Genomic DNA, 18,124 nt, shown 5'->3' with positions numbered 1-18,124 from the left:
TGAAATGTAAACTAAAACTTAATCAATCCTTGTTAGTGCATTTGTTATCATTAATTAAACATTAATCTGTTACGCTAACGTAGTCGAGAGACAGTTTCAAAGTCTGCCTAAGAATTTAATGACTAAAAGATTATTAAAAGAAAAAAGTATTACCTTGAGTGGAATCGTAGTTTGGATCTGCATGAAAAGCTGAACCATCAGGTCTAACAATGCCTAAAATAAAACGAAATAATTAAACTATCCATCAAACTATTATTATCTGTACTACTATATTTCAAGTTTACATTTTTAATTGCATTTATAGAACACAACATCGGATAAGAACTGATGTTTTAGCAAAAAGTTTCACTGTTCACATATTAATTAAAGCAAAGGTAAAAACTCTACTTTCAAAAACTAGCATTAACGTTGGTTTAAAGGGACAAGTTTTGCGATAGATTTCACTAGTCTTCTTATCTCTCTCATGTATTTTTTACCTTTCACGAAAATTTACGATTCTTCTTACAAATTTCAACCTACAGACTTCAAAATTTTAAAGAAGGAACTTCACAACGTATCGAAGGCAACAATCTGTGCCGATTTTTTTTTATTTAGAATTTTCTTCACTGTTGAAATGGTTTGATTGTTGAAATGGATATCAAAACTTTTAACAATATATCTGTTTCAACAATGAGAATTCTAAATAATAAATTAGCATGGATTGTTGCTTTCGATAGGTTATGAAGTTCCTTCTCTAAAAATTGAAAGTCTCTAGGTTGAAAGTTGTAAGAGAAATACAGTAAAAACTCGTTAAACCGCACGCACTGTACTCCGAACGGCTTTCAGTCGTCGTATGTACATACGTATTGTATTTTTAGATCAAAAAAGCAGGTCAAAAAACAGACTTTTTCAAATGACTTTTGTTTACATAACGTTACTGTACTGTAGTATTTAAAGAACAGTAACATACAAAGTTTCATTTTAGTAGGTCTTTATTGTGTAATTTTTCAATTTATTATACGTACATACATACTGTCAATAAATTTATGTGCTTTTTTAAGCTTGTTTCGGGCGGTTTTTAAGCATGCCTTAGTAATCCGAACTTTTTGAAAATTCGAATAGCTCAAGCAAACAAATATTCGGATTAACGAGGTTAAACTGTAGTAAATTTTCGTGAAAGGTAAAAAATACACGAGAGAGATAGGAAGACTGTAGTGTCATCTATCGGCCAAACTTGTACGTTCACACCAACCTTAAACTCAAATATTGATTAGCCGGCAATACATATATTATTATTTAACATATATATTACTATAAACGTGGAAACAGTAAGATCAAAGCGCAAGGTATGTACATGTCGAAAACCAAAAAGCTTAGAGATGGTGATCTAGAAAGTCTAGAGGTGACGCTAGTGTGCAATATGTAGTTGCTCGGTTCACGCACACAGCTGGCACTTGTGTTCAAGGCGCTACAGTATAAGAGTGCGGTCATTGTGCTGCGAGTGTTGAATAGCACAAATGACAGTGCTCGACTACAACATGGTGCGTTATTCAAACCGCGAACAGGTTGACATGTTATTCATGTACGCTCGTGCAGGTGGCAATAGATGTGAAGCAGCACGACTTTATCAGGAGCGTTTTTCTAAGAGACGCCATATCTTTCCGACAATTTATCGGCGCATGTGTAAAATAGGGACCGTACTACCTGCCCACGTGGATGCTGGTCGACTTCTCCGTGTACGAACACCTGTTACGGACGAACGTGTGTTAAAAACTTTGGACGATGAACCAGATGGGAGCACATGCGAACCTAGCCGTGAAGTCACATCACTGTGTGGTGTGGGATATATGAAAATGCCTTGTACCCATACCACCTGCAAGAGGTACAAGAACAGATAGAGCGATTTTCCAATCACGTGAAGCATTCTGCCAATGCTTCATTCAACAGACCACTACAATCATGCTGTTTCATGCATCAATACTGTTCACTGACGAGACCACGTTTGGAAGGGATAGTAACGTTAACATCCATAACACACATACGTTTGCAGATATACATCACCATGGTACGGTTGTCATCATCAACACCAAGTTGAACTCAATGTATGATGTGGAATTGTTCATGATTAATTGATCAGCCCATACATTGATCAATTGATCAGCCCATCAATGTTCTCCTAGTGATTCGCCGCAACATTTGGTACATGCATGACAGGACTCCCGCGCACTTCAGCGTGAATGTCCGCCGCTGGTTGAACAAGATGCTGGACTGTCCCACCCGGCCTTCGGACCTGAATCCAAAAGTGTGATGTATGCTACTCCTGTCAACGACTTGGAACAGCGTATCCATAACGCCTGTGCAACTGTTCGCCATGACCTACATATCTTCAAACGGGTTCTTTAATCCACGATCCGGCGTTTGTCATGCATGCATTGCTGGCCAGGGAAGACATGTTGAACATCTCCTGTAATGTGCTAAACGAACCTACGTTTGTCTCTGTATGTCGATATCTACAGCTTACTGTTTCCACGCTTTCCGTCCTCGCTAACTCTACCAGTATGCCCAATATGCTATATGTTCATAGGATCTTATTTTGGTTATTTCGGTGTCAGGAATCACTTCCCGATGTTTGTTACATTAATTAAGTTACATCCTGTATACATACAATAAGTTCTGTGTGACTGACTGACTGACTGATCAACGTCCATGCCAAACCGCTTAAGCTAGAAACTTGAAATTTTGACAGGCTAAAGGATTCTGTTATAAGGTTACCACTATGAAAGATTTTTTGGAAATTCAACGGAAAAAGAGGGGTGGCAACTATTATCTTAAAATGTCCATATCTCGGAATTTCATTTAGGTTAGATATATGAAATTCGGTATTTGGATTTTTCATTTAAAATAATTACTCAAGTGTTTCACAGTTTTTCAATATTTACCCTAGAAGAGAAGAAAAACAAGTGGAGTTATAATTGTTATAATTGGATGGCCATATCTCGAAATTTCTTAAAAGTTAGATACATGAAATTTGGTACTATGATTTTCATTTAAAATAATTAAAAATGTGTTTCAACGTTTTAAAATATTTTTCCTAAAAGGGACAAAAAAAAAAAAAAAAAAAAAAGGAGGGGTTAAAATTGTAATATGACCATAACTCGAAATCCCTCAAGGTTAGAGGCATGAAAATTGGTATTTAGGCTTTTAATGGACATTTCCACTAAATTTTTAAAAAAAATATAATTATTCCTCTATAAAATACTTCAGAGCTAGCTGATTACGGAAAATATTTCCTCTCTTTCGTGTAATGATTCTAACTAGTCGGAATTTGTGATTAAATTTCGGTCTGTTACTCGTGTCGGTAGTGTTCTGTCGCTTAAAACAATGACCGCCATGTTTGTACATCATCTGTCGGTTCAGGGGAAACTGTCTGCGCCGCTGAGTAGGGAAACGGCTTAGTGAAATATACAATGCATGTTTTTCAAGTATGTACGACGTTGCTAATAAAACAAAGAATAAAAAAAAGGATTCTTTACAAAGTAAACTATTTTTTCTATTTATTTATTACCAGTTATTTGGATATATAGTCACCGGCACGTAGCATGGCTGCTCAAGGTCACAATGTGCTTTCCGAGGCGAGCTTCCACATTATTCTGTTGCAGGGTTGGCAGGGCAGTTAGCTACTCTGTAGTGCAGAATGTATTGCAGTGTCTCAGAGTTATGAGGTATGCGTCTGTGTATAAAACATGGACATTATATTCCAGTAAATACGCGAAAATATTGTCACTCACATACTGGAATTATGTTCATCTTACACAGTATTGATTAATATAGTTACGTGAAATTTTCGTTTATTTTCTGCCCAAATGATGTTCTTTACCACAAATTGGTGTTATTGTTCGCGTTACGCTAAATATATACAATGTTATTTATTTCAAATCGTGTTATTTTTCCGGATAGTTATAATAAAATTTAAATATATTACGTATTTCTTCGGATTAAAATAAAGATGGTTTATAAAATATAAATGTCACCATTTTGAACGAAATGACGCACTTCGATCTCAAAATAAATTTTAAGACAGAAATACACGCCCACGTATCATTATTAATTTATTTTTATTATTTCTACTACACGATTGTATTTTATCTGTTATTAATCCATTTGTGATTGACTATACTTGTTATTGGGCTGACAGCACTGGCGGTCTGTTGTTGTTGGAATAATTGCGTAGGGCTGACAGCACTGTCGGTTATTGGAAAGCTGATTGACGGTAGGATCGTTGTTCAGTATTCGTATGCTTTTGCAGTGACCCTGAGATGCCATGCTACGTGCCGGTCACTATACTTGAATATCTAAGGACAAAGTTGTAGCATACAAATTTGCAATATTATACAACCTAGTATAAATTATTACTCAGTATAACGTCAATGCATTGAACTTACAAAACCACTTCAATATGTAACTAGTGTTACTCTCCTTAGCAGAACAGTACAATCAGTGCCTTTCAACATACATACTAATACAGTTCTTTTAAAAGTTGTAATATAAGCTACACGTAAAAGCAAAGAAAGTTGTGATAGTAATTTTATTTCGTACCTTTACGTAAATGGGTATTGTTTCAAGCGTGAGTTAAGAGATTAATTAATGTCCTCATATTTGGACCACCAACCGACCTTACAAAGAGAAACCTTACTCATACTTAACAAAAAATCAACGATATATAAGCACGGTGAATTTGATAGTAGTGTGCTAATTTCTGGTATACAAGTTCATCGTAGGTTCAATAAGGAATGCGTTTAGGAAGAAGCACGACGAAATTTACTCCAGAGAAAACATTTCTCCAAGTAAAAATGTTTACGAGCTTTCTGAGAATTCTCCAGTATCGAATTACTTTACACATTAATATTATTTCACCGTCGTTTTCTTTAGCCAATGCAACATAACTCGTAAATTGATTATGTTAGTCCATGAAATGTACGTAACCTATATAACTGATAGACTTTGGTACGTAGTGGTCCATGTTAAAGTTTAGAGATTGAGTGAAGTGCTTTGAACATATAAGTTAACATTTCAATCAACAAATAAACAGATATGATAGCACAGTAATGATATAACAAACTGTTTTCAATTGGCCGATTATTGAATGAAACAAAATGAAATTTCTAACTTCACGTTCCACGTTTATAGGGTAAGAGACACGGATGATTAATGTAAGTGAATGAATATAAAATAATTTGTGGAATGATAATATGTAAGGAAATGCCAGAACCGTGAGAAAATTCACGGACAAGATGTTGCCTACTATAAACTTACATGGTTTGGCATTGAAACAGAACCCCTCGAACCAGAAGTGAGCACTCCACTACTTATCCATCGTATTCCTTAATTACTGAATGACTTTGAACGCCTGAGATATGTAATGACGAGTAATACAACAGGGCGCAAAATTTCCGGTCGCCAGATAGCCACGCCACTGGCGACTAAAAATTTAGAGCTGGCGACCAGTGTTCAGTAGGAATGGTTTCTGCCTAAAGTCACAGGACTGCGCAGTTTCCGTTTCGCACATAAATAATCATCACTGAAAGAGAGAGAAAACACGGAATGTGAAGTCTTCACAACGGACGTGGAAAGAGCAGAATATAAACTTTTGTTTTTTGTCATACCAATTGTCATAGTTTGTTCAGCTTTACCTGTGAGTACTGCTTCATGTGAGAGAGGCTTTAGAGGTTTCAACAGAGTTAAGACCGCCTACAGGAATTCACTGAAAACCGACGTATACTGGATGATCTGCTGACAATTTCCATCAATGGCCCTTCACTTAAGAACTTCGATCCGAAAACTGCAATCAACAGCTGGTACTTCAGTGCAGAGAGAGAGCGTTACACAAATGTGAAGTCTATTTTGTAACATGTATATGAATTGTAAAATTCAAAATTGATTATCCTGAATCTAACTGTCTGAAATTTTATGCCCTGATGTAATCTCTTTTTTCTCAAACCAAAGCCCCGGGGGAGGGGGAAGACCTCTCATAATTCGTACGTGAAAGATACTGGCGACTGAATTCGCGAGTGCGTCTGACTGAAATTTTGCGCCCTGTAATACAGGATTTCCACAAAAGGGATTACACTCTGAACATTAATAACTGGATCGAAAATAAAACATATATATTTCTTTAAGTTATAAAAATGCTCTAAACATTACTGATGATGTACTAATGTATATAATACGTTCAAAATGTCTTTCACTGGAAATATATCGTCGGCAACGCTGTGAAACAGATAGGTAAAAATTTTGTATGGATTCTACTGGAATGGGTTCATAGGCGCTCTCAATCACCTCTCTCATCAGGGTTCATACAAAAATATTGAACTCAATTTCCCTGAATTTTCCAGGTTTTCCAAGTATTAATTTTGTAATTTCTAGGTATAATGGAAGAAACTAACAGTAAGAGAACACATAAATTTTAAGAATAATATATTTATATATTTAAGAGCGGTCACCCTTCTTCCCAATGAACGATTGCAATTAAATATTGAGCTACAATAAAATAAATAATTAAAATAAATAAAATTTAAAATATCCAAAACTTTGTTCTATACTTGAATACATTCAAAATATACAAAAATATTGAACTCAATTCCCCTGATATTTCCAGGTTTTTTACTAGATATGATCGATTTCCCTGAAACATCCAGGATTTTTTCTTCCAAAATCAATTTCCCTGAGATTTCCAGGTTTTCCAGGTAGTGTATGAACTTTGCTCATGGCATACAACGTACGTGGTTTTGTGGCATAGACAGTATTTTTCAGAGTTCCCCACAGAAAGAAGTCTAATGGCGTTAGATCGGGAGATCTCGGTGGATACTTGACATTCCTCGTCGGCCTATCCACCCCTCAACAAATGTTCCATCCAGGAATTCCCGCACGTATCGATGGTAATGTGGCAACGCCATCTTGTTGAAAAAGATCTGATCTTCATCTGGGTACAGTTGATGAATAGCTGGCACATTTTTTCCTGCAACATGTTAAGGTAGTCTACACTTATCACTATTTAAAAAAAAAAAAAAAAAAAAAAAAGGGCGCCGACAAGTCCTCTGACTGACATACCACACCACACTGATGACCGAGGAAGATTAACAGTTCGTTCTTCCATAATATGCGGATTATCTCTTCCCCAGTACACACAGTTGTGGCGATTGAAACTTCCATTCAATTTAAAAGTTGCCCCATCAGACCAAATAATGAAATAAGTCAACTGCTCATCAATTCACAAAATTGCGGCGTCTATCCGAATTGTTCTCACTGACTGAGTAAAGCAATCTGAAAATGTAGGGTTTGTACTTTGCACGCTTTAAAATTCGGTGAACACTTTATTTGATTACACATTATTCACGCGAAGTTTATCCTATGAACTTCTGAGGATAAGTAGAGTTGTGGATTGTGATGGTATGTACTCTTGAGACCCTGAATCGATTGCAGAAAACCGTTTGTTGCTATTACCGCTGCTGTTCTATGGCGATAAATATTGAAAACGGAATAACATTTCGAACCACTTCCAGTTTGAATACAGGGTTAATGAAGCAAAAATAAATAAATAAATAAATAAAATAAAATCTCGCTATCTGCTATCGTTTTCGTTCTATGGAGATAAACGTTGAAACAGGAAAAAACTAATTTGAAACACTTCTGGTTTCAACAGAAATTTAACAGAGGAGATGGAACCTATTTTTGAGACTTGGATCGATTAAAAAAAAGGTATCTCGATATCTCTTACCGTTTTTGCTCTGTGGAAATCAGTATTGAAACAGGAATATTGAATTTGAACTACATCGGGTTTTGGTAGTGTTTGAGATAGCCTTAGTAGCGTATCATGAGACGCTGAACTGTTTGCAATAAATTGTTAATAGTTAATTTTAACTACTTTCGGAATCAACAGTGGGTTGAGGGAGGAGATAGAACCTACTCTTGGGAAGCTGAATCGATTGCGAAAAAAAAAAAAAAAAAACCGCATCACGATCTCTCTTACCGTTTCTGCTCTATGAAAATTAGTGTTGAAACAAGTAAAAGCACTTCGGGTTTTGGTAGAATACTGTGAATTATGACGGTCTGCTGTGTTCAGAAACTGAATCGAGTGCAGAAAACTGCTTGTCGCATTCCATTACCATTTTTGTTGTATGGCAATAATTGTTTAACATAGTTTGGAAGCCTAAAAAGTGAAAACTGAATTTCGTTTCACAGTCAAACGAAACTACAATAGACTTCCAAACTATGGGGATTCAATGCTCAAACTTGAAATAGTACTTTTGCAATATAATGATAAAATACAAGAAAGAATCTGTTCCTCGGACACTAAATCCATTAAAAAAAAAAAAAAATCCGTTACTCGCTATGCCTTACTATTTTTGTTTTATAGGGATAAAGGCTGAAACCGGAAATAGTCAATTTGAACTACTTCCGGACTAAACAGATGGTTAACGGAAGAGAGAAAGCCTACCCTTGGGAAGCTGAATCGATTGCAAAAAAAAATCTCGATCTCTTTTGGCGTTTTTAATTTACAGAAATGAGTATTGAAATCGAAAAAAACTAGTACATTTCAACCATTTCCGATTTTGGTAGAGAGATTTTGGTTGCAACGATATATTGTCTTGATATTCTGAATCAACTGCAGGAAACTATATACTTTTTGCTATATATTATCATTTCTTCTATGGCAATAAAAATGTTGAAATTGAAAATGCTTAAATCTGAACCACTTTCGATTTGAATAGTGAGCAGAGGGTTAATAAAGAAAACGGAACTTATTCTTGGGATAACGAATCAATCGCAGAAAAACGTATCTCGATATCTCTTATCGTTTTTGCTCTGACACCTGCGACACACAGTGGGGAAAATTGTAATTCTAGCGGCGAAAAAGAATCGTTGCGCTGTAGTAAAGCGCGTTTTTGTATATTTTTGCCTTTTTGTATTGTTATAAGATGTTAGCTAACTAAATAATAAAATACCCATACAGTTACCAGTATGTACATTTATTTGAGAGAAATAGGCTAGTAGCAAAGTCTGCAGCAATATGTATTTACGTCTTTGGAGCAGTATGAACCTTGTAACGAAGAAAACCAATACTATTGCATGTATATCTACTGATTTTACAGCAAAAACTAACATTAGCTGGTGGTATACATATAAAGTAGTAATATGAACAATGAAATTAACGAAGAGAACATAAGTTATTACAGGTATATCTATTTCTTTTAACGAAAAAGTTAACATTATGGTTGTGTTATTATTGCACGTGTACCCACGTTTACTAGAGACAAAAATAAGCACATATATTTCTAGTAGTATGAACCTTTAATGAATTTTACGAAGAAAAAACAGATGATGATGTTGGTATATGCATATCCACGTTGTTTTAGAGAAGGACGTAACAGTAATTTGGTATACGTATGTTTTCTTGTAGTAGTATAAATCTTTTTATGAACTTAACGAACAATTTTTCTACATATATAGCTACTTACTTCAGAAAAACAGAAAACAGAATGTTTGTTTTTTGTAGTGTAATGAACCCTGCATAGAATTAACGAGAAGAACGTAACTTTTGCGATCCATGCATAGCCACTTTGTTCAGAGAAGAAAGTAACGTAATAGTGTGGAATGCGTATGTACTTTTCTAGTAGTATATAAATCCTTTTATGAAATTAACGAATTAACATGTAGCGTGGCACGACGATAGATTGTCACTCAACAAGAACTACACCTATATATACACACAAGAATTCTATCCAATATGTGATAGCCATATCATACATATCTATACATTACATACGTATAGATAGTACATATTATCACTCGTACCTATTCGCTTTCGGAGCTTGAATCTTGAGTTACTGCATCACGCTCAGATAGCAAGGGATCTAACAATCATTTTCTGCCATCTGGTGAAAGAGGCTCTATGACTGCGATAGATAACAATAGTTTGAGAGATTGAAGAAATTACGGGATCTGTAGAATACAACAATGTATGTAACAGGTCCCTTAAAGTCTGTTCGCGAGGCATTTTGCGACATTTCGTTTCGAAACTTCTTTGAATTAAGTCACACTTGAAATACCTCCCGACGTTTCATCGCCATACTCGCTTCAAAAAATTATATAAAATTAATAGGCAGATTTTGGCTGCTAGTTTTCTCACTTAACTCTTTATAGTATGTAAATCAAAATAATATAAAAATTAAGACGCCATCTCCCAACATCAGTTACTTAACGTTTTCACACATTACACACAATAAATAAAAACAAAGTTTTGAGCTTTATTAAGTTAAAAACATATTTCAAACAGTCATAATTCTAAAATAATACGACTACCAATATGCAAAGAACTACTTAAGTACCAAGTGCTAGATACATCCCAGAAATATTCAAAATCTCAACTGAACTGGCGAACAGATGTTTTCGCAAGCAAGGAAATTTATAGCTTCATTAGGACACAAACGGAAAATGTATATATGGTCAACATTTAGTGACTTGTACACTTCTTACTAGCTCACTTATCACATTGTTTTCATTGATACTGTGTGGACTCACTATCTCCGATTCATTAAGTATTGCCACTTTTTCCCAGAAGGCCAAAGCCGTTCTATAAGATTTCCAACACTTATGCATATCATAGTTCGGAAGTCTGAAAAAGGGAAAGACAAAATCGATTAAAGTTTGAACTCGCCACTACGGAAAGATACGATGCAACGCAGAATAATTATTCCATCTTTAAAGGAGACGCCGATATCGAAAACAATGGAATAGGTGGTACTGTTCTAGTATTTCTTCCGGCGAATGCAGTACGTACTGCACGTGTAAACACTGTAAGTTTAGATCTAGCACGATACTGTTGCGCCATACAATTCCCATCAAAGTTGCTACCAACGTTTCGAAGGTCCTACTTTATACAGAGGTTGTTCAGTCTACATTTGGCCAATTTCGACTTACCTAAAAATTTTGAAGAATCCATGGCGCCAGGTCCATAAGTGCTCGATGTGTTTCCCTTGGTTCCTAACAATAGCCCGACAGCGTAATTTCCACTGTAATAGGCTTCTCTGAAGAACTGAGAGGGGAATATTGTCCCATTCCCTTTGCACAGCTTTCCAAAGTCCTTCCACGGTTGTCACACGCCGTTTTGCCAAAGCCCGCTTCAGCAATCCAAATCCACAATAATCCATAGGACTTGCATCTGGAGATTTAAGAGGTACCTCATTGAAAGGTATCACTTGTATACCACTTGCCTCTTCTATCTCCATGTAGAATGCGAGGGACGATCGTGAGGTATGTGATGAGGCCTTGTCCATGTGAATGCGCACCAGATTGGCGTAATTTCCGTACATTGTTGGAATCTCATGATCGTAGATTCGCCGCATGATCTGCTCCTGAAAATACTGCGAATTTATTTTGCAGTTCTTCGCCACCCTACGAATCTTCAGTTTACCTCGGTAACAGTAGCCAGTAACGACCATGAACCCGTTTGGGAAGGATTCTTTACAGACACGGATCCACCTTCTGAAGTTCTTGGCGCCCTTGTCTCGGTACATGATGGCTCTCGGTTTGCAGCAGTTGGAAAGGTAAGTCCATGCTTCATCGAGCGTTACGACGTACATCCACCTTTGTTTAGCCAGATGCCGTTCGTACAGCTTCCGGGCGTTACACTTTCGTTCTTTTTGGTGGGCATCCGTGAGATTTCATGACTTTTTCCAGCTCGAGTTGATGGTGTAACGTCCGGCTCTCAGTCCCCAAAGACACGTCAAGACGATTAGCCATACACCTTTGTGTTGGCGGATTTTCTTGCATTGCCATTTTGCGAAGCTTTCTCTGCATGGTGGAGGTGGCCTTGAGGCACTCCCGCTCCCTAGGCAACTTCGTTGGTGATCCAAATGGTGGTTTCGTTGCCCTTGTATTTTTAATAACATTTTTTATTCCACTTAAACTGATGTTGCAATCATTCTTCTTGCACTGTTTTCTAATGACAGAAACACTAAAGTGGGCGTTATAAAGAGCCGCAACATAGCCTTCCCAAAACCGGCTTAGTTTGGGCGGCATTTTGGTTACAGAGCGGAAACCCACACACTTGGAAACAAATTTAACACAATACTCACAACAATGGTCCTGTTTTGTGCGTTATTGTCGTCCGCGCGAAAAAACAACTCCGTTCCCAAGAAGCCACTGCACAACACTGCGGGTCGCCACGAGCTTCGGGTGAGTCCATTCTGCCCAGGAAGGAGAACGAACGAAATCAGCCAAACGTAGGCTGAACAACCTCTGTATTACTCTTCTATCTTCTTGTTAGACTATCCAAAGCTCCTCTTTTGTCCTCCCCGCTGGTATAGTGCGTGCGTCTTTGTGCACGTAGTTCTGAGTTTGATTCTCGGTGCGAAAGAATTAAAATTTAAATGCATTACGGTAGTTCAGATTCCATCTTAAACTATAAATCCACGTCTCATATAGCCTTGATGCTCCAAAGAGATTTAAACTTCAACAAAGTTTCTTTCCTAAATAAGTCCGTATTATCCTTAGCTACCTTACTGGCATTATGCAACTCTCTCCATTCATTCATACGCTTATTTTTTATTTTTTTCAAAGGAAATGTTTTTTAATATTTAGTACTCGAAAACTTTCATGTCAGCGCACACATGGAAAATATCGGACAGCACAGATTTTGGTAAACGATAGTGGAAGGAAAGGATAGTAGTTTTTTGTCGCTTGTGGTGATGAATGGCTAACAATCCGTAGTTTGTCCTAACGTTTGTGGCAATGGTAGAAAAACGTCCCACTCCATTAATTTTACAGATGTTCGCATTGTCATAAAGATGGGACTGTGACTACTTTTATAGAATAGTTTCTCACCGAGAAGCCATGACCGTGTCTACTGTGCAGAAGATCTTATATGTTACTGGAAAACCGAATCTGTGGGTTATCATCATGACTCCTCATAGCCATCTATGCACCCATATATTGCTACTTGGCATTTCTGGCTCCTGAAGAATCTCAACTGAATGCTACAGAACTCAGAAATGATGCACTACGAGTGACAGAAGTATGGATGACAACACAGACTATTTGTGGCCGTATCTGATCAGTTGTATGACTTGGAAAACTTTTCCGAAAAGAAATTGAGCGACACTGTACTACCTTACTTTGTCAATTAGATTATGCGTTTGACGCCCGCTGTCATCGTGTGATGGAGTTGTCACATAGTTCTGAGAACAAAGTGACCTGAAACCTACTTCTCAAAACTACAAGGTGAGGGGAAAGTCTGAATATACCCCTATAAAAGTCGAACATAGTGAGGAATCATAATGTCGTTTAGTATTGGGTGTCTATGGTGGGGGTGCAACTTATAGGAGCTATGGCGATAGTGGCGGCCATCTTGGATTTGGGTTACGTTTTTCAAATGGGAAGATGGTCATGTCGTTATCATTTTACACTACCTTTTTTATATCTGACAGTACGTTCAGACGTGTTACGAATCTATATGTGCTCGCGGCGATGTTACGCGTTACTGGGACGTGGACCTTTGTACATAATCTTGAGACGAATACTTTTTCGTTCTTTGCAGTCGAAATGGCATTTTTTGTTTCTTTATTATATAATAACCGGAAATGCAATATCGCAACATTACAATGCATATCCATCATGTAATCTAGCTTACACACTTATTTTCTTCTCTCACACACATTTTTTCAGATGAAAATATAGGTATGCTTGCGTTTATGTTGACACTGAAGATAGTTTAATATCCACATGTTAAATGTGTTGAAGACTCTTTGTTAAACTCGCGCTCTCTCTCTTTTTTTTTTCTTTTTAATTTTCGTGAATACCTTGAAGACACCAAAGAATATAAAAAATGTAAAAAGTGAACCAGTTAGCATCTTTAAAATGCTATTAAATGAAAACTGGTAATTGTTTAAGATCTTTCATATAGAGTAGAATGTTCAGTGTCTAAATGTTAAGACGACATAAACTGCGAATTCTAATTTCTGGTCTACAGGAAAAGGTTTGTGAACAGCTATTAATTCAATAGTGTCTTGTAGATATTATCTGGCTCACTTTCCATATTGCTTATAATCTTCCTTGAGTAACTTATTCAGTACAATTGAAAAAAGTGAAGGTAAGCTCACCACCGAATCAATACATGAGTTTATTTGATGAGAAGCATCAAGAAATACTTTTCTTAAAGCACAAAAAATATAAGAAACATGTGGATAAAATGAAAAAAAAAAAAAAAAAAAACAGTAATACGATATATATTATATATACAGTGTGTTTGAAAAAGAACTCCCTACTTTCAAAGTGTCCTAGAATCTGTACAAAGTGACATACACTATTCTAGTTTGTGGTGTTTGATTCATCAACTCTCCAAGTTTGACTCCCTGCAGTTGGCAGGTCTGCTTGACCTTGAGACGGCACCAGTGCTGTTTTTACTTCTGTTTCCTCAGTTCAGTCCATTTCAGTCCAGCAACTCAGCAAGAATGTGTACTCCACAACAGAAAGCGCAGTGTGTTATTTGGGTTGTGAAAACTGAGTTACTTATAACAGTGCGACGTAATTTTAGACGTCAGTATGGTGGTGAACCACCTACAGCAAAAACTATCCGTCATTGGCTAAAGTCTTTCAAGGAAACCGGTAGTGTTTTACAAGCAAAATCACCTGGTAGACCGAGAACTTCTGAAGATGATGTTGAACAGATCCGTGTTTCTTGTGTTCGGAGCCCGAAGAAGTCATCTGCCAGACGTAGTGTACAATTAGGAGTGCCTAACGGTACTGTGTATGATGATGTGCGTAAAAGACTTAAGTTGCGCGCCTGCAAATTGCAACTGTTACATGAAATTAAACTTACTGATAAAATCGAAAGGTGTGAGTTTGCTGCTGACTTTCTACACAGAATTGATGATGATGTCAATTCTTTAAAGAAGATTCTCTTTTCTGATGAGGCTACATTTCATGTCAATGGAACAGTTAATCGTCATTTACGGGAAAGAATCGTCGCGGCGGTTGAGACCGTTACACCTGAAATGTTGATGAATACGTGGCGAGAAGTGGAATATCGTCTCGGCGTGTGCAGCGCCACAAATGGATTCCATGTTGAAGTCTACCAACATTAAACAAAACTTGAAGGAATTCTCTTTGATGATATGTACTCACTGATGTAAGTTTTCATTCATTTCCCAATTAAATTTATACTTAAAACTAGGGAGTTCTTTTTCAAACACCCTGTATATATGTGTGTGATGATATAAAAATTTGTCACAATCTATAATCAAAAGTGGATAGTTTCGGCGTTATAGGGACTGGAACGTATCACAGTCGGGTCAAGACAACATTGTGGAACTAGTATATGAACTATCTAAATATCCATCTTTAAGAACCTTCGGTACTTGCACAATCATTTTTAGAGAGGCTGTTTGGGAGTATTTGATCACTCTCCATCTACCTCTCTAAAAATTGATGGTTAGGTACACCTGAAATGTTGCACTCTTAAGCATGGATATATGGATAGTTCACATTCCAGTTCCTCAGTGCGACCCGACTACGATAGATCCCATAGTAGTGGAGCTATGAACTTTTAAAGTTCACTGATTTCACGTTTCCAGCATTCTATAACGCCGAAACTATCCACTTTTGAGCACAAGTCCATATGAACTTTTTTATTATTTTAATGTGAGGAATCTGTTCCCAAACTATTGTGACACATTTATGTAACACACCATGTTATCGAATAGCATACGGATAGTAAGAAACCCTTAGGGATACGGGTATGAGAATACACAAATGAATCTTAAAGAGGCGGGTAATAACAGCTGTGACTGCGCTGACTTGGCACATACTAAAATTCATTGACAAAAAAATTTGATTCTGCGATTATGAACTTCCAAGTTTATGAAGATTCCAGCTTTACTAATTATATTATTCACAGACATGGGAAAAAACAATGAAATAAAAAAAATCAGCTTAACATCCAATGAAAACGCCTTGTACGCAAAGGGAATGAAGGATAAGAAACCAAGTTTGATACCTAGTATGACCATCCATTTATGAACACGAAACTACTACACAGGAAGAAGAAAAAAAGCACGTCGAAGTATAACAAATCGAGTTCTTAAACTATCTTTTGCAGAAAGAAAAACTCCTTAGTATACATTGATTATATTACTGGTTTTTCGCATACTACAAAAAAATGTACAGTTCAGCAATTGTACTAGAAAATAAAGAATACTAGTGCCAACATACAGAAGTCTTTCATTTCTTTTATACATATGCATAAGCACACATCCTGAGCACTGTTTGTATATCTATTTAAGTATCACTCTTCTAATTTTTTTCTTTCTCTTTTCAAATTTATTAGCACATAGTAACTTTTAATACTGCTTCTTACATTTTGATTTATAAACTTCACATTACAATTGTTACTACAGGACTCTAAAAATAACATCAAATTTATATCACGTCTATGTTTTCAGCTTTAAGAAGTGTATTGCATTGAGAGTAGAGGAAATTTAAATCGAAATAATATTGAATTAGTAAAGATGCGAAACGTAATATATGTAAAAATAAGATAATGTACAGTTATTTGTGACCTCTATATATATATATATATATATATATATATATAACAGTTTTTACGTGTTTCATTTGTGCAGTTGCCGTCAGCCCCATATACGTTCTTTTGACAAGTTCGAAACAAGTTGTACAAGAACAGTTGTCTTTAAAATTATATTCTTTATATGACCAAGCAATCTCTATTGAAATCGGTCTACTGGTTTGGAAGTTATAGTTGAAAAAATATATAGTATATTCAGTGGCAATTTGGTTGGGGATTGTGTACTTTTCCTATTATTATTATTTTAAGAAAAGCCAGGAATATTACAATTCATATCGTTACTTTCTAGCTATATTATAATACTAGCTCTAACATAAATCTAAAAATTGATTTACATAATAGTTTTTGCTGTACTGGTTTCATGCAATGAACTCTTATGTGCATTGCATTTAAATTAACAAGGAAAATTGAACACGTTTCAGTCTTTCGTGATAGATCCGGTACTATTCTTCATGCGAACTGGAAGCAAATGAAACTATACACCACACAAAAAATAACATCTCAACAGGGAAGAGAGAATTTGTCAATGTATCTTCTTTCATTCATATATTACCTTACTCAATTAAGCTTCTTTCTTCCTTCTTGTAATTTACATATTTAAATTGGCTTTATAATTTTGGCAGCTACAGCAATAATTATGGTTTAGTTGACTTTTTTTTTTTAATTATTTATTTGATATCGCATGAACGCCCTACAACCTACATGCTCTAAAACTGTTTTCTAAGTACTTTATCGTAATAAAAACTCTGTAAGGTATACCACAGGCTTATATACATTCATGTCCAAAATTAGTGTCGCATGTCTATAAATATTTGCTGTAGGAATATAATTTGATAACGAATTTGCCCGGTTGTGTATAATCGGCAAAGACATGTACGTATGTGGTAAATTTCATATCAAAAGAGTAGTAAATAAGAACAATAAAACGAAAATAAAACTTTCTTGTTCATTTAGCAACATTTTGTTTTACTCATTCTAATTTTCGTATTTATAATTCTTTTCCTATGAAATTTACCACAAATATAAATTTCCCGATTATACACATATTATCAGAATTAAAAGTACCCTGCAAAATCATTACTAAATTATATTCTTACAAGAAGACAGTTATAGATATGCGACAATCATTTTGGACATGAGTGTACATAAACAATTGACTAACTTTTAAACAATACGCAATATTATTATTAGTATTCCGTACATTAAGAGATAACCATCTAATATTAATTTATTATTGTATATTCTTTTGAATTAAGAAATGGATGTAACATTCATGAAGACTAAGATCATTTGAGCCTCTTCAACTTCTCTCCATTACATTCCTCCTCGACTTAGTTTCAATGATCAGAGGACTAGAGGCTGCTCAAAGCGCAATCGTAATCCCGACGCACTGTAAGTGGAAAAAATCAAAAACTGACCTATGCTTTTCAATTCACCGATCTTTCTATAGTCCAGGGAACTAACTACATGAAAATAAGATTTTCTTTTAATAAACATAATCCCTCGAAA

General features: G+C 35.9%; 1 protein-coding gene across 1 annotated transcript in view; it reads right to left on the bottom strand.

The window, feature by feature from the left end:
- LOC145686632 (uncharacterized) overlaps positions 1–18,124 on the bottom strand; it is an 83,877-nt gene that overhangs the window by 13,602 nt on the left and 52,151 nt on the right. Inside the window, exon 5 of the mRNA XM_081760104.1 lies at positions 154–213. Within this exon, the coding sequence (XP_081616230.1) occupies positions 154–213 (60 nt within the window). The remainder of the gene's footprint in view (positions 1–153; positions 214–18,124) is intronic.

The sequence above is a fragment of the Thermobia domestica genome, chromosome 1 (assembly GCF_964235325.1).
Source record: "Thermobia domestica chromosome 1, izTheDome1.hap1.1, whole genome shotgun sequence".
Lineage (NCBI taxonomy): Eukaryota > Metazoa > Arthropoda > Insecta > Zygentoma > Lepismatidae > Thermobia > Thermobia domestica.
This window is presented reverse-complemented; position numbering and strand designations above follow the sequence as displayed.